General features: G+C 45.2%; 1 protein-coding gene across 1 annotated transcript in view; it reads right to left on the bottom strand.

Annotated features, from left to right (window-relative positions):
• The window catches only part of LOC138796439 (vomeronasal type-2 receptor 26-like), a 51676-nt gene extending 39292 nt beyond the window's left edge, over positions 1 to 12384 (bottom strand). Inside the window, exon 1 of the mRNA XM_069976042.1 lies at positions 12368 to 12384. Within this exon, the coding sequence (XP_069832143.1) occupies positions 12368 to 12384 (17 nt within the window). The remainder of the gene's footprint in view (positions 1 to 12367) is intronic.
• Positions 12385 to 22309: the final 9925 nt, after the last annotated feature.

Raw genomic sequence — 22309 nt, 5'->3', positions numbered from 1 at the left:
GACTATCCACAAAAAAAACTACAGCTCTGAGTATCCTCTGCCACGTTTGCTCCCCGGTTTATAGGTCCCTTTCCAATCATCAAGGTCCTGAACACAGTGGGGGGGGATTTATGAAGCGTACGCCAGAGGCGTACCCCAGGGAGTAGGTGCACATTCGCCCCTTCTCCCGATGGGCGGGTTGGCGGAGCTTGATTAGGCGTGCGGTGTGATAAGGCGGGGAGGCCTCCCATGCCTGATTTATCGTGATTTACGCCTGCTCGCAGGCGTAAATCATGATCAAAATCTACCCCTGCTAGAAGCAGGAGTAGATTTTGTAGGCCGGACGCAGATTCGGGCGCCCAGCTGGCTGGATTCACTAAGAGGCATGCGCATCTTAGTGTATCCTAGGGGAAAAGGGGTCGGGGCATAATATAAGACAGCCGTACTTGTACGCCGGTCTTCATAAATCCCCCCCCCCAGTGTCTTTTAAACTGCAGTTACCTCATTCACTAAGAATACATCCTGTGTTTCACAAGAGCCTTCTTAAAATATATACTCCTCTAGCGGTTCCTGGAGGAGTATACCAAGTAAGAGGACTGTTTGATCCTCCAACATGCACAAGCAACTTACACTTTTCTTCTCCACCATCCAGACACATCTATCCACTTTATTATTTCCCATGTCAATGTGTGGACCATTTCTAGACGCTTACCAGTAGGAAACATTTTCACGTCATTCAGTGAGGTTCTGCCCTTGTTTGAGGTGGTGTTGTGAACAAGAGGACTGCTAAGGACTGGAATCCGATAGTTTATAGCAACAAATCCAGGTTCTGTTCGGGATCCAGTGACAGTCAGGTTGTGTAATATCCTTGTGCTAAACGCTTTGATCCTGCCTTTACTGTGGAGCAACCCAATGCCACCTGCTGGTTTGATGCAGGAGCCATAGTATATGACAGTCAGTCACCCCTATTGGTCATATGAGGGCAATAACAGCTCAGCGATATGTATAGGACATGTTTTTTCTCTCATGGCTGGGATAACACTTCCTACACACAAAGGTTTCCCAGGAATGTCTCCATCAGATATTATCACTTCCTGGGCCTGCCTGGTCACCAGATTTATCACCAATAAAGCGTTTATGGAACCAGATTGGATGAAAGCTTCAGCTACAAGTGTGCAGGATGGACTGACCCAGCCACAATATGTGTAGGCAAATTGCCACAGTATTACATATGGAAGCTGTATCCTCCATACTCATCTGTATCTCATCTTGTATCCAAGCTAGAGGCCCCAAAAGGGTACTAGAGACTACTATTCGTATATATATCTATATATGTATATATCTATATATATATATATATATATATATATATATATACTCACCGGCCACTTTATTAGGTACACCATGCTAGTAACGGGTTGGACCCCCTTTTGCCTTCAGAACTGCCTCAATTCTTGGTGGCCTAGATACAACAAGGTGCCGGAAGCGTTCCTCAGAGATTTTGGTCCATATTGACATGATGGCATCACACAGTTGCCGCAGATTTGTCGGCTGCACATCCATGATGCGAATCTCCCGTTCCACCACATCCCAAAGATGCTCTATTGGATTGAGATCTGGTGACTGTGGAGGCCATTGGAGTACAGTGACCTCATTGTCATGTTCAAGAAACCGGTCTGAGATGATTCTAGCTTTATGACATCGCGCATTATCCTGCTGAAAGTAGCCATCAGATGTTGGGTACATTGTGGTCATAAAGGGATGGACATGGTCAGCAACAATACTCAGGTAGGCTGTGGCGGTGCAACAATGCTCAATTGGTACCAAGGGGCCCAAAGAGTGCCAAGAAAATATTCCCCACACCATGACACCACCACCACCAGCCTGAACCGTTGATACAAGGCAGGAGGGATCCATGCTTTCATGTTGTTGACGCCAAATTCTGACCCTACCATCCGAATGTCGCAGCAGAAATGGAGACTCATCAGACCAGGCAACGTTTTTCCAATCTTCTACTGTCCAATTTCGATGAGCTTGTGCAAATTGTAGCCTCAGTTTCCTGTTCTTAGCTGAAAGGAGTGGCACCCGGTGTGGTCTTCTGCTGCTGTAGCCCATCTGCCTCAAAGTTGGAGGTACTGTGCGTTCAGAGATGCTCTTCTGCCTACCTTGGTTGTAACGGTTGGCTATTTGAGTCACTGTTGCCTTTCTATCAGCTGGAACCAGTCTGCCCATTCTCCTCTGACCTCTGGCATCAACAAGGCATTTCCGCCCACAGAACTGCCGCTCACTGGATGGTTTTTCTTTTTCGGACCATTCTCTGTAAACCCTAGAGATGTTTGTGCGTGAAAATCCCAGTAGATCAGCAGTTTCTGAAATACTCAGACCAGCCCTTCTGGCACCAACAACCATGCCACGTTCAAAGGCCCTCAAATCACCTTTCTTCCCCATACTGATGCTCGGTTTGAACTGCAGGAGATTGTCTTGACCTTGTCTACATGCCTAAATGCACTGAGTTGCCGCCATGTGATTGGCTGATTAGAAATTAAGTGGTAACGTGCAGTTGGACAGGTGTACCTAATAAAGTGGCTGGTGAGTGTATGTGTATATATTATATATATATATATATATATATATATATAAATATATATATAATCTACACACACACTGGATACGAGTTGAGCCTCTGACAGCTTTTATGTATAACATATAATGTAAGTATAATGAAGTTTTTCTTCTTTCTCAGTAATAAAAGGCAAATGCTAGGAATGGATGTAAATAGAGAGAAGTGAAGCAGCTGAAAATTTGTTTTGCAAGCTTTGCGACTTTTGGTTCAAATTTGTTAATATTCGCGAAACGAATCTTAATGAACTTCATTAAAACCGCCAAAGCTACAGTAGCTACAATACTCGGACTATTAAAGGTGCGTTTACACGTAACGATTATCGTGCAAATTTGCGCGATAACGATCAAATTCGAATAATAATCGTACGTGTAAACGCAGCGAACGATCAAACGACGAACGAGAAATCGTTCATTTTGATCTTTCAACATGTTATCAAATCGTCGTTCGCAAAAAATTCGCCGATCGTTCCGTGTAAACAGTTGTCGCGCAAAAGTCCGGCCGCAAGCCGCTCGCAGCCCGGCCCCATGCTCATCCGCAGCCCCCTGTGCCGGCTCGATCGCCACCCCCGCCGCCCCGATCGCCACCGCCCCCTTGCATTGATTGGCTGAAGATGGGAGCCAGGAATTTCAAACGGCGCAAAACGATCGCAAAACAATTTTTCCTTACGATATATCGTACCATCTAAACGCTGATCGTTATGAAAAAAAAAAACGTTACTCCGACATCGTTAATTGTACGATCGGGCCAATTATCGTTTCGCGTAAACGCACCATTAGTGTCAAAAATTGCTAAGTAACAATTTTTTTTTAAAAAGTCAATCAATCAGCCAGTCAATCATCCAATTTCCGCCATTCCTTTCTTCTCTGTCCCTATATCGCTCTGTTAGTCTCTCCCTGCTCTGCTCTGCCTGTTGCCATCCTGCTCTCCTCCTCCACTCTGCTTTATGAAGAGGGGGAAATGTTGACATCACAGAGGGGCCTGCAGCTGATTGGATGGGCACTTGGGATTATGGTTAATCCTTATCTCCCACCCATGCAGCATGTGCAGCCTGTCTTTTTGTTTGTTTGTTTTTGTAAATTTCCTAACAAATTGGTGGGAATTTGTTTTGTAGAACAAATTTTGATTCACCGGATTTGCTTCATTCATCTCTAGTTATAAGTTCTCATCTGTTATGGTTATGACTTAACCAGTTTTCATTACACCACCACTCTGTGACTGATACTGTGTGTATGGCGCATTATGGCTATGTCATCACATTTGCCTACCTGTGGTGGATTTTGTTTTGTGTTATAAAGACATGAAAATTAATAAAATATGTCAAAGAAAAAAAGAGACTAAACACGTGAAATACTGGCTAGTACAGAGAGTCACGGCTCAATGTGGCCATCAATGACTTGGCTGCCTTCTCTCCGTGAGCGCTCAGATTACCTGGGAATTTAGATTTCCTATGTTTAGACTTTGCAAAAAAAAAAAAAGAAAAACACAGGAAGTGCTGTGTTTTCCCTAATAACCTGAGCTGGTGTAAATTCATGCCGCAATGCCAGCACCAGGAGCAGGGCCAGCCGGCCTTACTAAGACAGCTGCCATACAGTATAGTACCAGTATAGTGATTTTTTTTTTTTTTTTGCTGTAAAGCAAAGAGTGTTTACAAACTTTTTTCTCCAGTTTAAAGGGGTTGTCCAACGAAAATCTTTTTCTTTCAAATCAACTGATATCAGAAAAGTATATAGATTTGTAATTTACTTCTTTTAAATCTCAAGTCGTCCCATACTTATCAGCTGCTGTATGTCCTGCAGGAAATGTTTTATTTTCAGCCTGACACAGTGCTCTCTGCTGCCACCTCTGGCCGAGACAGGAACTCTGTCTCGGTTTTATATGAATCTCCATAAAAAAAACCTCTCCTGCTCTGGACAGTTCCTGTCTCGGCCAGAGATGTAATCAGAGAGCACTGTGACAGGCTGAAAATAAAACATTTCCCGCAGGACATACAACAGCTGATATGTATGGGAAGACTTGAGAAAGCCAGGGAGGCAGGGACAAGACACGACAGAGAGCCCTGATGCTGAACCCACCAACTGTCCCTACCTACTTGCCTCAAACCACGAAGATGTTCCCTGTACTAGATACGTGCACACAGAACAAGACAGACAAACAAACACAATAGCGGATAGTCAAACAAGCAAGGTCAGAACCAAACAGGCAGGCATAGTACAAAATCAGGTTACAATCGAATAGTCAAAAAGCCAAGCCAGAGGTCAAGTAACAAAGTCGAGCAAGAGGAGGGAGTTAGGATGGGGATTGCAGAAATAGACAGGGGGGGCTAGGACCAGGGTATGAAACCTAATAGCCAGCGCTGGGAGACTGCCTCAGCTTTCTTTTATGCTAACCAAGAGCCCGGTCCGCATCCCCATTGGACCAGTGCTCTGATCTTGGAGGTTCCAAATAGGCAGAGACACCAGTCAGTCTAAAGACCTACTCAGCTGCATAAATCAAGCCCTGCAATGATAAGCTTAACTCCTGCATTGCCAGGAAGCTTAAAAGCAAGCGAGTGTGTCATACAAAAGTAAAAACAAGCCCAGTTCACACCAGGCTACTGCACATTCCTGACAATAACTTTCTGACACCAGTTGATTTGAAAGAAAAAGATTTTTGCTGGACAACCCCTTTAAATTGGACTTTATCTTGGGGTGCATGCACAATATTGTATTGTCAGACTGTAAAAGTGGCGTAATTCAGTGAGCTGGGGGTCTTTAATACATACATGCTCCCTCAGCTGTGCCAGTTCCATTTCTATAGTATTTCCATCACTTTCTGTGGTTTTCAGGTCAGGTAAAATACAGGTTTACGTAACAAAGAGGACAAGTGTCTGTGTGAACCTCGTTCAAAGTCCCAAGTGTGTCTCTGTTATTGACATGAATATAATGCCGATGTGCTCTCGGTGCTCCAGGCTGCCACAAGCCTCTATGTCCACGTGTATGTAAGTGAGTAATATACCGATGCACTGTACTTGATTGCAGATACAACACTTCGTTAATACTTTGTATTGAAAGCAATGAATTTGACTCACGTTTAGTCGTTCATTTTCTTACTTTATTCTCTGATATTTTCGCATGCTGATATGCAATGGTAGCTCAGGGCGCTTTCAGGTGTGCATAGAACGGAGTGGGCGTTCCTTACTGCCGTGACGCGACGTTTCTAGGTCGCCCCCTTACTCATGCGTGAGTAAGGGGGCGACCTAGAAACGTCGCGTCACGGCAGTGCGAAAATATCAGAGAATAAAGTAAGAAAATGAACGACTAAACGTGAGTCAAATTTATTGCTTTCAATACAAAGTATTAACGAAGTGTTGTATCTGCAATCAAGTACAGTGCATCGGTATATTACTCACTTAAAATACAGGTTTAATCATCCCCCTTCCTGGAGACTAACAATTCCTTCCATACATGACATTACCTTATCTGTCTCCTTCCCCCAGTTTTGAGCAGCTGCTTTCTGCTGAAGACAAAAAAATCTGTGTCTGAGCTGTTCAGTCAGTCTCTGCTCTCAACCCCCTCCTTTCCGAGATGGTTGATGTAAATAACGTCTCTGGCCAGCTGTTTATACACTGTGTGAAGCCTAGAGGGTAATCTGAGATCAAGTTAATTGTGACCTTACTTGCTGTACAGTACAGAGAGCAAAAACAGCCGGCCAGGGATGTTGTTTACATCAGCCATCTCGGAAAGGAGGGCGTTGAGAGCAGAGACACACCAACCAGCTCAGTCATAGATTTTTGTGTTTTCAGCAGAAGGCAGCAGCTCAAAACTGGGTCAAGGAGACAGATAAGGTAATGACATGTATGGAATGAATAAATAACAAAAAATAATGTCCAGCAGCACTATTCAAAAGACATACAGAACAGGAACATGTAGACACCTCTGCTCAGATCCTCAGTCCCAGGCAGCCCCCCACCCCAGGCTGAGGCTGGGAGGAGAGGCGTCCCTGTGTTTCTGTTTTGTATGTCTGTATTTGGATATTGAATAAAGATCAGGTTTTGTGGTGAGTGCCGCTGAACATTATCTTTCTTTATTTATCCACATATGGACTGTCCTATAACCAAGCTGGGCACCACTAAATTGATCATATGTGAATTTAGGACCTGATATCTATGTCTGCTGGGAGTTGTAGTGCTTATGAAATCTCTTGCGTGTTGACATGTATGGAAAGAATTGTTAGTCTTCAGGAGGGGGGGATGATTCAAAAATATATTTTCCCTAACCAGATAACCGCTTTAAGAGTAAATTCTTCATCAGTGACAGTTCAGGTTACAAATTGTCTATGTTGGGACCATAAACCAACAAGTCACACAGTCCCCACACGGGAGTGAGCCTTGATAGGGTTGTCCTCTATTCAACTGTCTTGTTGGTCCGGTAGCATCCCTGGCTACCGACTCAGCTAGCTGTTAGGGGTTTGCCAATGGCGTCCTTAGTTTTTTGCCACCACCGGGGCTTTATAACACCGGCCAACCCCCCCTTCCCCACCTTAGCCGAACGGCACCGGTGTTTAACATTGTGGTTATGCTGACTGGCGGCCGGCAGTGCCAGTCAGCTCTGTGGGAGGGTTAGGGGCTGGAATTTTCAGCCCCAATCATGCCATAAAGACCACTGCCCTCATCATGCCCCTTGCTTGCGATATCCTGATTGTGGCTTGACTTTCTGACTATTCTCCCCAACTTTCGATTCTGTACTGCGATGACCGATAGATACGAACCCGGTTAGTGGACTCAGGTTCTTTTTTGGTAGCGGTCTTATTTAGTATAGGTTGCTTAGAATCCGGTTGCCATGTAGGTGTAGTTTCAAATCCAGGAATTTAACTTTGCCAGCATCTTTGGAGCTTCTAGATTGGGAGGTAGCAGGGAATGGTAATAAAAAATACTGGTACTCTATATTTATATTTAAATATTTTGTGGAGTACTTGTGTCTAAGGCTTATCTAAATACCTCTGCCAAGATTCCCTGCTGTACTATCTTTTTTGTGGCTGCTCCCTATCATCCATATTCTCTTTACTTCCTGTTTCATATTGTGTTTGCTGGTGAGGTCTAAAACTACTAAGGCCGGCATTCATTGTGCGCAAGCCAGCCCCCTCAGTAACACCCACTGCTACTCAGCCAGCCTCCTCAGTAACGCACACTGCTGCTCAGCCAGCCCCCTCAGTAACACCCTCTGCTGCTAAGCCACCCCCCTCAGTAACACCCACTGCTGCTAAGCCACCCCCCTCAGTAACACCCACTGCTGCTAAGCCAGCCCCCTCAGTACTGCCCACTGCTGCTAAGCCAGCCCCCTCAGTAACACCCACTGCTGCTAAGCCAGCCCCCTCAGTAACACCCTCTGCTGCTAAGCAAGCCCCCCTCAGTACTGCCCACTGCTGCTAAGCCAGTCCCCTTAGTAACGCCCACTGCTGCTAAGCCAGCCCCCTCAGTACTGCCCACTGCTGCTAAGCCAGTCCCCTCAGTAACACCCACTGCTGCTCAGCCAGCCTCCGTCCTCAGTAACACCCACTGCTGCTAAGCCAGCCCCCTCAGTACTGCCCACTGCTGCTAAGCCAGCCCCCTCAGTACTGCCCACTGCTGCTAAGCCAGTCCCCTCAGTAACACCCACTGCTGCTAAGCCAGCCCCCTCAGTACTGCCCACTACTGCTAGGCCAGCCCCCTCAGTAACACCCACTGCTGCTAAGCCAGCCCCCTCAGTACTGCCCACTGCTGCTAAGCCAGCCCCCTCAGTAACGCCCTCTGCTGCTAAGCCAGCCCCCTCAGTAATGCACACTGCTGCTCAGCCAGCCTCCTCAGTAACACCCTCTGCTGCTAAGCCAGCCCCCTCAGTACTGCCCACTGCTGCTAAGCCAGCCCCCTCAGTACTGCCCACTGCTGCTAAGCCAGCCCCCTCAGTAACACCCACTGCTGAGAGAGGGATGCAAATAAACAGAGAGATAATGTGCTTCTTGATAATCACCCAACTTTCCCAGGTGATGATAAACCAAGCTTAGAAAGTAGTCAGAAAATCAACTACTCACAGGATGAGGTGAAGATGTGTCTGCACCTAGGAAAGCAGGGTGATGTACAGTGTGCACTAACATCTGACTCTCTGTCTCCTTCTCTCACACTTCACCCTCCCCCCTTCTCTGTCTCTCTATTTTCTGCTATCTCTGTATACCTCCCCTCTTGTGTCTCCATGTCCTGCTATCTCTGTATATTGTCCAAAAATTTAGCCAGCGAGACAGCCGTCCTGAATAAAAACCACTTTTATTTATAATCGGACAAAGATAAAATCCAAACAGATGGAAAAATGTGACGCGTTACACGTCGTAATCACTGCATAAAGACATAGGGGGAGATTTATCAAACTGGTGTAAAGTAGAATTGTCTTAGTTGCCCCTAGCAACCAATCAGATTCCACTTTTCATTTTCCAAAGAGTCTGTGAGGAATGAAAGGTGGAATCTGATTGGTTGCTAGGGGCGACTGAGCCAGTTTCACTTTACACCATGTTTGATAAATCTCCCCCATAGTGTCCATAAAACATGTAAAAACAGCTCACCTGTGTCTGTGTCCAGCAAACATCAGAGAGAAGTCCTGTTTGGAAGAAAAGGAAATTCCCACACTCTCAGCTGGACATAAGACCGGTGTACATCTGGTGGTCAGGAGGAGTATCATACAACAGGGACATTAATAAACATACATCCATCTTATAATCGAGTCCCTTGGGAAAACGGGAGCCTGAATTGAGAATCCAGAATGCTTCTCTATTTAATAATTTACATTGACAATCCCCTCCCCTTGTATCCTTTAACATTTTCTCAATACCAAAAAATTCTTTATTCCCATCATGGATATCCACAAAATGCAGCGCGGCACTCAACATGTTGGTACTTCTTTTCATGATATCATATAAATGTTCACTGATTCTTGTCTTTAACCCTTTCACAACCTGGGGTCATTGATTCCTCATAATGATCCCATAAGCTGATGTCCCTGTGTCTGTCCCCTCTCCTCTGTCCCCAGCCGCTGTTACAATCACCGGCGATCACTTAGCAGAGCCCCGACGGAAACCGGCAGAGAATTCTCCCTCTGTAGAGGGAGAATTCTCTTTCAGGAGCCCTATAGATGCTGTGGTCGTGCGGACAGCAGTATCTATACGGTTAACTCTCAGACGGTGCTGAGAGTTGCGGCGGGTCCTGGGCTATCACTGCGCTATCCTACGCCTGTGTCATCCTGGATCGTAAATTAAAATCACTGCAGCATAAGGCATAGGCTGCAGCGACATTAATTTACTGTGGAGCGGCGGGAGGAGATTAAAGGACAACTCCCACGAATTTTTTTTTTAGCTTATTTAACACACATTACAAAGTTATATAACTTTGTAATGTGGTTAAATACCCGGTCTGGCCCCCTTCCCCCACTTTCGGACCCCCGACCCCCCCCGCCCGGAAGTTATAAAGAATATATACATTACCTATTACGATCGTCACGGTCCTCTTCTCCCGGGCGGCATCTGGTGACGACAACGTCAGAGTCGGGGGGCGGTCCGGGTCCTTCCTCCTCGGCGTCTTCATAGAGAGTGAATGGGACGGAAAAGGCTGCTGGTGCACATGCACACCAGCAGCCTTTTTTATATTGGCTGGAGCGCATCACATGGCTTCCAGCTTGCTCAGCCCTGATTGGCTGAGGTTGCTGGAAGCCATGTGATGCGCTCCAGCCAATGAAAAGGCTGCCGTTGCGCAAGCGCACTGGCAGCCTTTTCCATCCCCAGGACCCGGAAGTCAGAGACATCGCTGGACGACGGACGGCGGTGACGGTGAGGCGGACGGCGGGCGAATGGAGTGGCGATCGTCATCGTAGGGATAGTGAGTATGGTGTCTGTGTTTAGTTTTTTTGGGGGGGTCCCGCGGGAGTTGTCCTTTAACTTACGTTATGTGCAACCAATGTACGATTTATTACAAGCTTTACATTCTATCCCATAGATCCCATGGTCACTGTCACAATTAATAAATTAATTTATTTTATAAGTTTTAGAGTCACAAAAAGTTTTTGTTTTTTTAGCTAATTTACACACAGTACATCTCCTCCCTCCACATGGAAAAGAGCCGGTCTGAGAGAGCCAGACTTTACTCCGGTTATGTCTTTTGGGAATAGTGGGGGAGATCAAATTACCTATTGTGACTCCTCTTCTTGCTACTACACTGGCTCCTGTTTTAAAGGGAATCTGTCAGCTCCTGGGCCCTACTTGAGGTGCTGACAGTGTGCTGTAGCTGGCAGCCCCCAGTGAGCATGGTGCCTTTTTGGTAATTTTCCGTGCAGCGGATTATGTACAATTTTATGTCTCCTACTGTACTAAAGAGCAACAGAGCAGCTGTTCGTGCCACAGTCTGGTATGCATCCTCTTCCCTCTTCATGAATATTTAATGCTGCCCGGCCTCCTGCTCGCTCAGCTGTCAGATTGCAGATCAGAAACACTCAGGTATAATTGAATCTCTTCTCCCTAATGTGTTGGAGCTGTGGTCTAGGGGTAACTCACCTGTCTAGAGACCTGCCAGCAGTTCATTCTCTGGTTTGAATCACCTTATGGAAATTAAATATCTTGTCTTTTTTTTCTCAATATTGTAAAATTTTTAAGGCTATGTTCACACACAGTATTTTTGCTCAGTATTTTGCAACCAAAACCAGGAGTGGATTGAGAACACAGAAAGGCTATGTTCTCACACTGCTGAAATTGAGCGGATGGCAGTCATTTAATGGCAAATATTGGACATTGTTTTAAAATAACAGAAATTATTTGCTATTAAATGGCAGCCATCCACTCAATTTCAACAGTGTGAGAACACAGCATTTTTGTGTTTTCAATCCACTTCTGGTTTTAGTTGCAAAATACTGAGCAAAAATACTGTGTGTGAACATAGCCTTATAAATAATACAATAATAAGGAAAAAAAGACACCTATTTAATTTCCATCAGGGGATTTGAGCCAGAGAACAAACTGCTGGCAGGTCTCTAGAAAAGCAAGTTACTCCTAGACCACAGCTCCAACACATTATACCAGAGTGTTTCTTTGAGACATAACCTGCCTACAGAGGACTGATCTGCAATCTGACAGCTGAGCGAGCAGGAGGCCGGGCAGCATTGATTATTCATGAAAAGGGAGGAGGATGCATACCAGACTGTGGCATGAACAACTGCTCTGTGGCTCTTTAGTACAGTAGGAGACATAAGATTGTACATAATCCGCTGCACAGAAAATAACCAAAAAGGCACCATGCTCACTGGGGGCTGCCAGCTACAGCACACTGTCAGAACCTTAGGTAGGGCCCAGGAGCTGACAGATTCCCTTTAAGAATGGTATTAAGTTTATCGTCCTGATGCAAGATAGGTGACTACTTATTAAAAATTTGTTTAATTTGTCCAAACTGACTACTGTATTCCGTAGAAAAAAACTAAATTAGCCTTGGTGTTATTTTTATTATCAGCTTTCAGAGAGGAAAACAATAAGGAATTATGATCCCCATTTGCTATATCTGCTTTCGCTTTATCCAAAATTCATGAAGCGTACCCTCTCTTTCCTAATCTTCTATCTATATTGACAACCTCTCTTTGATATTCAAATGGTTCTGAGCAAGCCCTTATGTTTCTCAGATACTTTCCTTTGGGGATTGCTGTAATAGTATGTTTCGGGTGACAGCTCTGCACATGAAGGATATTGTTACATGGAATTGATTTTCTAAACAATGTAGATATCACTTACCTTACCTCTGATGTCATCTCCTCGTAATCTTATGTCTAAAAAATCTATTTCCTCTACAGCTCCAGAACTAGTGAAACTCAAATTTAAATCGTTATTGTTAAATCCTGTAAGGACGGTACATTGTGACCCGTACCATCTGGTGTATTCCTTAAAAGAATTATTGTCTGTGAAAATAAACATCTCTTCCCACCAAATCATATAGACATTAGCTAAAGTTGGAGAAAAACAAAACCCCATCTGGGCACCGGTAATTTGTAAATAATATGTCTGATCAAATAAAAAGTAATTATACTTCAAAAGAAACTAACAGAATAAACTCATTAACATCAGAAGAGTACATGTTACTTCTACATAAGTGAAGACATCTGTCCGATTATAAATAAAAGTGGTTTTTATTGAAGACGGCTGTCTCGCTGACTAACTTTTTGGACCTTGTGCAGACCGACCTGGTGAGTTCCTGGGCACAAGTGACGCCTCCCTATACCACTTATACTACTAGGAGAAGGTTCACTCTGAATTATTAGGCATGTACATGGTTGCAGCAGTTTTTCTCTCCTTTCTCTGTCTCCATTTCCTGCTATCTCTGTATATCTCCCCCTTCTCTGTCTCTCCTGCTATCTCTGTATACCTCCCCCTTCTCTGTCTCTCCTGCTATCTCTGTATATCTCCTCCTTCTCTGTCTCTCCTGCTATCTCTGTATATCTCTCCCCCCTCTCTGTCTCTCCTGCTATCACTGTATATCTCCCCCTTCTGTCTCTCCTGCTATCTCTGTATATCTCCCCCTTCTCTGTCTCTCCTGCTATCTCTGTATATCTCCCCCTTCGCTGTGTCTCCTGCTATCTCTGTATATCTCCTCCCTTATCTGTCTTCATTTCCTGCTATCTCTGTATATTTCTCCCTTCTCTGTCTCTCCTGCTATCTCTGTATATCTCTCCTGTTATCTCCCCCTTCTCTGTCTCTCCTCCTATCTCTGTATATCTCCCCCTTCTCTGTCTCTCCTGCTATCTCTGTATATCTCCCCCTTCTGTGTCTCTCCTGCTATCTCTGTATATCTCCTCCCTTCTCTGTCTCCATTTCCTGCTATCTCTGTTTACTTCCCCCTTCTCTGTCTCTCCTGCTATCTCTGTATATCTCCCCCTTCTGTCTCTCCTGTTATCTCTGTATATCTCTCCCCTTCTATCTCTCCTGCTATCTCTGTATATCTCCCCCTTCTCTGTCTCTCCTCCTATCTCTGTATATCTCCCCCTTCTCTGTCTCTCCTGCTATCTCTGTATATCTCCCCCCTTCTCTGTCTCTCCTGCTATCTCTGTATATCTCCCCCTTCTCTGTCTCTCCTGCTATCTCTGTATATCTCCCCCTTCTCTGTCTCTCCTGCTATCTCTGTATATCTCCTCCTCTCTGTCTCTCTCCTGCTATCTCTGTATATCTCCTCCCTTCTCTGTCTCCATTTCCTGCTATCTCTGTATACCTCCCCCTTCTCTGTCTCTCCTGCTATCTTTGTATATCTCCCCCTTCTCTGTCTCTCCTGCTATCTCTGTATATCTCTCCCTTCTCTGTCTCTCCTGCTATCTCTGTATATCTCTTCCCTTCTCTGTCTCTCCTGCTATCTCTGTATATCTCCCCCCTTCTCTGTCTCTCCCGCTATCTCTGTATATCTCCCCCCTTCTCTGTCTCTCCTGCTATCTCTGTATACCTTCCCCTATCTCTGTCTCTCCTGCTATTTCTGTATATCTCTCCCCCTTCTCTGTCTCTCCTGCTATCTCTGTATATCTCCCCTTCTCTGTCTCTCCTGCTATCTCTGTATATCTCCCCCCTTCTCTGTCTCTCCTGCTATCTCTGTATATCTCCCCCTTCTCTGTCTCTCCTGCTATCTCTGTATATCTCCCCCTTCTCTGTCTCTCCTGCTATCTCTGTATATCTCCCCCTTCTCTGTCTCTCCTGCTATCTCTGTATGTCTCCCCCTTCTATGTCGCTCCTGCTATCTCTGTATATCTCCCCTTCTCTGTCTCTCCTGCTATCTCTGTATATCTCCCCTTCTGTCTCTCCTGCTATCTCTGTATATCTCCCCCTTTTCTGTCTCTCCTGCTATCTCTGTATATCTCCCCCCTTCTCTGTCTCTCCTGCTATCTCTGTATACCTTCCCCTATCTCTGTCTCTCCTGCTATTTCTGTATATCTCTCCCCCTTCTCTGTCTCTCCTGCTATCTCTGTATATCTCCCCCTTCTCTGTCTCTCCTGCTATCTCTGTATATCTCCTCCCTTCTCTGTCTCCATTTCCTGCTATCTCTGTATATCTCCCCCCTTCTCTGTCTCTCCTGCTATCTCTGTATACCTTCCCCTATCTCTGTCTCTCCTGCTATTTCTGTATATCTCTCCCCCTTCTCTGTCTCTCCTGCTATCTCTGTATATCTCCCCTTCTGTCTCTCCTGCTATCTCTGTATATCTCCCCCTTTTCTGTCTCTCCTGCTATCTCTGTATATCTCCCCCCTTCTCTGTCTCTCCTGCTATCTCTGTATAGCTTCCCCTATCTCTGTCTCTCCTGCTATTTCTGTATATCTCTCCCCCTTCTCTGTCTCTCCTGCTATCTCTGTATATCTCCCCCTTCTCTGTCTCTCCTGCTATCTCTGTATATCTCCTCCCTTCTCTGTCTCCATTTCCTGCTATCTCTGTATATCTCCCCCCTTCTCTGTCTCTCCTGCTATCTCTGTATACCTTCCTTTATCTCTGTCTCTCCTGCTATTTCTGTATATCTCTCCCCCTTCTCTGTCTCTCCTGCTATCTCTGTATATCTCCCCCTTCTCTATCTCTCCTGCTATCTCTGTATATCTCCTCCCTTCTCTGTCTCTCCTGCTATCTCTGTATACCTCCCCCTTCTCTGTCTCTCCTGCTATCTCTGTATATCTCCCCCTTCTCTGTCTCTCCTGCTATTTCTGTATATCTCTCCCCCTTCTCTGTCTCTCCTGCTATCTCTGTATATCTCCCCCTTCTCTGTCTCTCCTGCTATCTCTGTATATATCCCCCTTCTCTGTCTCTCCTGCTATCACTGTATATCTCTCCCCCCTCTCTGTCTCTCCTGCTATCTCTGTATATCTCCCCCCTTCTCTGTCTCTCCTGCTATCTCTGTATGTCTCCCCCTTCTCTGTCTCTCCTGCTATCTCTGTATATCTCCCCCCTTCTCTGTCTCTCCTGCTATCTCTGTATATCTCCTCCTCTCTGTCTCTCTCCTGCTATCTCTGTATATCTCCTCCTCTCTGTCTCTCTCCTGCTATCTCTGTATATCTCCTCCCTTCTCTGTCTCCATTTCCTGCTATCTCTGTATACCTCCCCCTTCTCTGTCTCTCCTGCTATCTTTGTATATCTCCCCCTTCTCTGTCTCTCCTGCTATCTCTGTATATCTCTTCCCTTCTCTGTCTCTCCTGCTATCTCTGTATATCTCTTCCCTTCTCTGTCTCTCCTGCTATCTCTGTATATCTCCCCCCTTCTCTGTCTCTCCTGCTATCTCTGTATATCTCCCCCCTTCTCTGTCTCTCCTGCTATCTCTGTATACCTTCCCCTATCTCTGTCTCTCCTGCTATTTCTGTATATCTCTCCCCCTTCTCTGTCTCTCCTGCTATCTCTGTATATCTCCCCCTTCTCTGTCTCTCCTGCTATCTCTGTATATCTCCCCCTTCTCTGTCTCTCCTGCTATCTCTGTATATCTCCCCCTTCTCTGTCTCTCCTGCTATCTCTGTATGTCTCCCCCTTCTCTGTCTCTCCTGCTATCTCTGTATATCTCCCCTTCTCTGTCTCTCCTGCTATCTCTGTATATCTCCCCTTCTGTCTCTCCTGCTATCTCTGTATATCTCCCCCTTTTCTGTCTCTCCTGCTATCTCTGTATATCCCCCCTTCTCTGTCTCTCCTGCTATCTCTGTATATCTCCCCCCTTCTCTGTCTCTCCTGCTATCTCTGTATACCTTCCCCTATCTCTGTCTCTCCTGCTATTTCTGTATATCTCTCCCCCTTCTCTGTCTCTCCTGCTATCTCTGTATATCTCCCCCTTCTCTGTCTCTCCTGCTATCTCTGTATATCTCCTCCCTTCTCTGTCTCCATTTCCTGCTATCTCTGTATATCTCCCCCCTTCTCTGTCTCTCCTGCTATCTCTGTATACCTTCCCCTATCTCTGTCTCTCCTGCTATTTCTGTATATCTCTCCCCCTTCTCTGTCTCTCCTGCTATCTCTGTATATCTCCCCCTTCTCTATCTCTCCTGCTATCTCTGTATATCTCCTCCCTTCTCTGTCTCTCCTGCTATCTCTGTATACCTCCCCCTTCTCTGTCTCTCCTGCTATCTCTGTATATCTCCCCCTTCTCTGTCTCTCCTGCTATCTCTGTATATCTCCCCCTTCTATGTCTCTCCTGCTATCTCTGTATATCTCCCCCTTCTCTGTCTCTCCTGCTATCTCTGTATATATCCCCCCTTCTCTGTCTCTCCTGCTATCACTGTATATCTCCCCCCTTCTCTGTCTCTCCTGCTATCTCTGTATATCTCCCCCCTTCTCTGTCTCTCCATTTCCTGCTATCTCTGTATATCTCCCCCTCTCTGTCTCTCCTGCTATCTCTGTATATCTCCCCCCTTCTCTGCCTCTCCTATCTCTGTATATCTCCCCCTTCTCTGTCTCTCCTGCTATCTCTGTATACCTTCCCCTATCTCTGTCTCTCCTGCTATCTCTGTATATCTCCCCCTTCTCTGTCTCTCCTGCTATCTCTGTATACCTCCCCTTCTCTGTCTCTGCTGCTATCTCTGTATATCTCTCCCTTCTCTGTCTCTCCTGCTATCTCTGTATATCCCCCCTTCTCTGTCTCTCCTGCTATCTCTGTATACCTCCCCTTCTCTGTCTCTCCTGCTATCTCTGTATATCCCCCCCTTCTCTGTCTCTCCTGCTATCTCTGTATATCTCCCCCCTTCTCTGTCTCTCCTGCTATCTCTGTATATCTCCCCCTTCTCTGTCTCTCCTGCTATCTCTGTATATCTCCCCCTTCTGTGTCTCCTGCTATCTCTGTATATCTCCCCCTTCTCTGTCTCTCCTGCTATCTCTGTATACCTCCCCTTCTCTGTCTCTCCTGCTATCTCTGTATATCTCCCCTCTTCTCTGTCTCTCCTGCTATCACTGTATATCTCCCCCTTCTCTGTCTCTCCTGCTATCTCTGTATAACTCTGTACACCTCCCCCTCTGTGCAGGAATAACATACACTTCTGCCCCTCAGTCACACATACAGGCACCCAGCTTTCCCAGGTAGCAGAGCTGTGTATATAACAGTCAGTAATAGACAGATAGATGTGAGGTAATCCCATATAGGAGAGGACAGTACCCGCCTGTGTGAGGAAACAGCTGTATATTGTAGCTGGGAAGGTGCACAGTCATTACTGGCATCCATATAGGAGAGATTGCCTCAGCATGGTCATGTGATCAGTATCCCAGCCTACCTTGTTATTGGCCAGCAAGCACCATGTGACTAACAGACCAATCAGAAGTGACAGGACAACTGATGCAAATTAGCCATGAGGAAGGGGGATGGTTTACAGGTCGGGACACAAAATGGTGGCAGCCAGAGATAAGAGGGAATACAAAATGGCGGCAGCTAGAGATAAGAGCAGCAGTAATAGAAAAAAATGTAACTACAGAACCTTCTGGGCTGCAGCTGGGAGCAGAAATGTGGCTGAAAACTGCAGAACAGATGAAGCCTCCCTATGTGAGTAATGTCTATGCTGGGGAAAGGAAGAGAAATGGGGGTAATGTTTTTTAGTGGAGTACCCCTTTAATATGGCAGAAAGACATTAAAAGTTTTTATCGGTTACAATCAAACTGTGATTGATGAGACCTATGTGGCCCATAGACTAAAATTAAAATTTTGTTTAGATCACATGACAAAGAGTCGGAAGTGAATGAGGTTCTCCCGGCTCATTCTCTTCATTTGTTGTAGTCTGAACACTTAAACCTCAACCCATCCAAACTTTTCATATGTTCTTCTGACAAATCAGATGTTTTTCTAAATGACAGGGTCCATTTAACTATCTTCTTCTTTATTAATAAAAAGAAATAAATATGCAGACAAAAATTACCACAGATCATTTCTACAATATTGTCAATACATTTATCTTTATAGTATAAGGGGGAATAAAGCATGCTATAGAAAATTAACTGAATATTATCAGTCCGTGAATTATTGTTTCCCAAGGAACTGCCTCCTACTGTTCATCTCCGGCCTCCTAATAATATTGTAGCATTTCGGGAAGAATATACAGCTCAGAATCCCAATCTCTGAAGCCAATATAGCAAATATCTCCACCATGACCATGTTCTTCCCCTTACTGCTCAGATAGGCTGGGATGGCGCAGATCCACACACTGCAGAACACCAGCATGCTGAAGGTGATGTACTTGGCTTCATTATAGATATCAGGTAATGTCCTCACCATAAAGGCCAGAACAAAACTCACCGCTGCCAGAAACCCCAGATACCCCAACATGAAATAAAAGGCCCCAACAGAACCTTCATTACACTGAATGATGATCTTTCCAGGATAAGAGTCCATGTCCTGCTCCTGAGATGGAGGAGAAACCCCCAACCAAATAACTCCATTCAGGAGCTGAAGAGAGGAGCAGATCAATACTACAGAATTGGGCAGCTTTACCCCCATCCATTTCCTCCAGGAGCTTCCAGGTCTGGTGGCTTTGAAAGCGATGGAAACCATAATGGTCTTGGCCAGGATGGAAGACACGGCAACAGTGAAGGTGACTCCGGTGGAGATTTGTCGTAGCATGCAGGTTATATCATCTGGGCGACCAATGAACAGGAAGACACAGAATAAACTCAGCTTCAGGGATAGAAGAAGAATGAAGCTGATGCTGCGATTATTGGCTTTTACTATCGGAGAGTCCAGGAATGAGATGAAGATCCCGGATACAGAGACGGTTATGATAAGAAATAGTCCAGATATGGAGGAGAGCACGGCAGCCATTGTGTCCTCATCATAGGATAGAAACTCTATTGTTTTTGGGAGACATTTGTCCTTTCCCTCATTCGGCCATTGGTCATCAGGACACTTTAGGCAATTTTCACTATCTGGAAACATTATAAGAAATACATTGTTAGATAAAACTACTAGTCTAATCCAGTGGTTTGTTATATTCATCCCTCCAGTTACAAAACTATAACCCCATTATGCCAGAACTTCTAAAGCTTTTGCTTTCCAGGCATGATGGGATTTGTAGTCTAACGACAACTGGAGTGTCGCAGGTTCCCCATCTCTGATCTAATGTGAGAATCATTGACAAAGGCTGAATGTGGCCATTGTGTCAGTCGGAACAGTCTCACCAGTTGTAAAATAATCAGTTAATTTTAGACAGAAAAGTCATATTAAGGGGAACTAATAGCAGCTTAGACGAATCTATCCAACTGATATGTCCCTATTGCTCAGGAGACACCAAAGAGGAAGGTATGTCTCTTACCTTCCTCCTCGTTGCTGTGCCAGTGAAGTTATTAGTCTCCTCCATGGTCCAGTGAGAGCAATAGGAGCCCTGGGGCACCCTTTAGGAGAACTGCCTGCCCCCATAGCGCTGATCTGTCCCCAGCCGGACCGCCTTTTTTTTAATGATCATCAATAGATCGCTCCAGCTGGGGGCAGGCTGGATCGTTGATATGGGGGCAGGCAGGGCTCCTAATTGTGCCCCAGTGCTTCTAATGGCCTTACTGGACCAGGAAGCAAACAACAAACTGCACCAGAACAGAATGAGGATAAAGGTAAGAGAAATACTCTTCTCCTCTGCGTCTCCTGCGCAATAGGGACATATCAGCAGGTTAGATTTCTCTAACAGGTGCGTAGTAGTAAGCTTCAAAGCTTCACTCCCTTGTTTTCAGTCACCTCTGTCCAACAGTGCCTTTCTCCCGACTCGTTCTGATCAATAGAGGTCCCAGCAGTAAGATCCTTATAGATTAAAACTTTGACCTCTCAATATGATATATCAAAAGTTGTTTTTTTTTGTTTTTTTTCAATGACAGTTCTCCATTTTATGGAGTTACCTAGGGTGTATCTAACTCCCTATCTGATGCCTAATCCCTCCTGTTTCGATGGTGAATTTATGCTCTTCATGTTTCAGATTTGTTATATGTATTTACCAGATACATTAGATATATGTCCTTCTGAACATGGAAGACAATCATAGCAGCAGGTTTGATGGCTATTTTTTGGAAGAGATTGTCGCGTTCCTGGCAAACAAACTTCAGAACATAAACCTTTGGGAACCTATGGATAAAACACATCAGAGGTGAACACATCATGCAGTTATGTCTCCGGCAGATATGTAGTGATTACAGGTGAGGTCTGATAGACACTGGGTCTTGCCTGCTGCCCGCTGCCTTAAAGGGGTTATCCAGCGCTACAAAAACATGGCCACTTTTCCGCCAACTGTTGTCTGCAGTTCAGGTGCGGTTTGCAATTAAGCTCCATTTAATTCAATGGAACTGAGTTTCAAAACCTCACCCAAACTGCAGACAACAGTAGGGGGAAAGTGGCCATGTTTTTGTAGCACTGGATAACCCCTTTAAACAAAAATTCTCAGAGACTACTTTGGGTTGTGTAGAGTTTGGTGAGCTATCACTAGGGACTACTAGACATGTCAATTATGATGCACTTCTGGACTACTGGTTTTTAGAGATGAGGAAACTTTTGTTAAGTGTGGTTCGGCAGGTTCGCCGGACTTAAAAGTGTACCTGTGATCATAAAAACTTTTGACATGTCATAGAGACGTAAATAGAAAATTGCTGTCAGGACAGGACAGGTAGGGACAAGACACGAAAGTGGGCCCTAGGTCTGAACCCACCATCTGTCCCTACCTACTCAATCGGCCCTAGGCAGCTGCGGACAACCACAAAGACGTTCCCTATACTGAGTATGTGAAACACAGAACAAAACAGACGGACAAACACAATATAGGATAGTCAAACAGGCAGGGTCAAAACCAAACGGGCAGTGCAGTTCACAACAAGTAGCAATCGGATAGTCAAAAGTCAAAGCCAGAGGTCAGGTAACACAGTCAAGCAAGCAGAGGGAGTTAGGACGGGGATCACAGGAATAGACAAGGGGGAGCTGGGACCAGGGTATTAACCTAATAGCCAAAGCTGAGAGACGGCCTCAGCTTTGTTTTAGGCTGAACAAGAGGCCGGTCCAGATCCTCATTGGACCGGCACTCTGATCCTCCAGGCTGCAGACAGACAGAGGAACCAGTCAATCAAACAGACCACTTAGCTGTGTAAATCAAGTCCAGCAGCTTCTCAGCTTAACTCCTGCATTGCCAGGAAGCTGAGAAGCAAATGGGCGTGTCAAGCAAAAGAACAACAACCCAGTTCACACCAGGTTACTGCACAATTCTGACAATTGCTGCAGCAAACTGCAAGTGTCAGGACTCATAGTATATATACTCCCCTTTGTAAAAACCTGTTCTACAATTTATTTATTTATTTATTAATAAAAAAGAGGTTCTTGACAAACCATTTGATTGTATAGAATGTAACAACTCACAAAGAATCGGACCAAAACTCCTGCTGGCTATTTGTTTGCATTTTGTTTCACATGTGGGGGGGGGGGGCTACTTCCTTTTAGCTGTGCACTCCACCCAGCTCCTGTGGGTGTGTTACTCAGAGATTAGTAGATCCTATATGCCCAACTTTGTACACTTATAGTCCACGAGTCCAGAAGCTAAATATTGGGTCCAGCTCTTTGTGGGGTCACCTTAATGTGGTTAGTTGGTACATTCTATTTGATGAAATGGTTTGCTAAGAACCGCATTTTTTTATTTAGAAGAGCACATTTCGGTCTAGAGTTACGCACATGCGTACAGATCCGGTGAAAAATGTAAAATACGTAATAGCGGAGCAATTAAGAGGTGCGTAGCATTAGCGCATTTTT

The sequence above is a fragment of the Dendropsophus ebraccatus genome, chromosome 7 (assembly GCF_027789765.1).
Source record: "Dendropsophus ebraccatus isolate aDenEbr1 chromosome 7, aDenEbr1.pat, whole genome shotgun sequence".
Classification (NCBI taxonomy): domain Eukaryota; kingdom Metazoa; phylum Chordata; class Amphibia; order Anura; family Hylidae; genus Dendropsophus; species Dendropsophus ebraccatus.
This window is presented reverse-complemented; position numbering and strand designations above follow the sequence as displayed.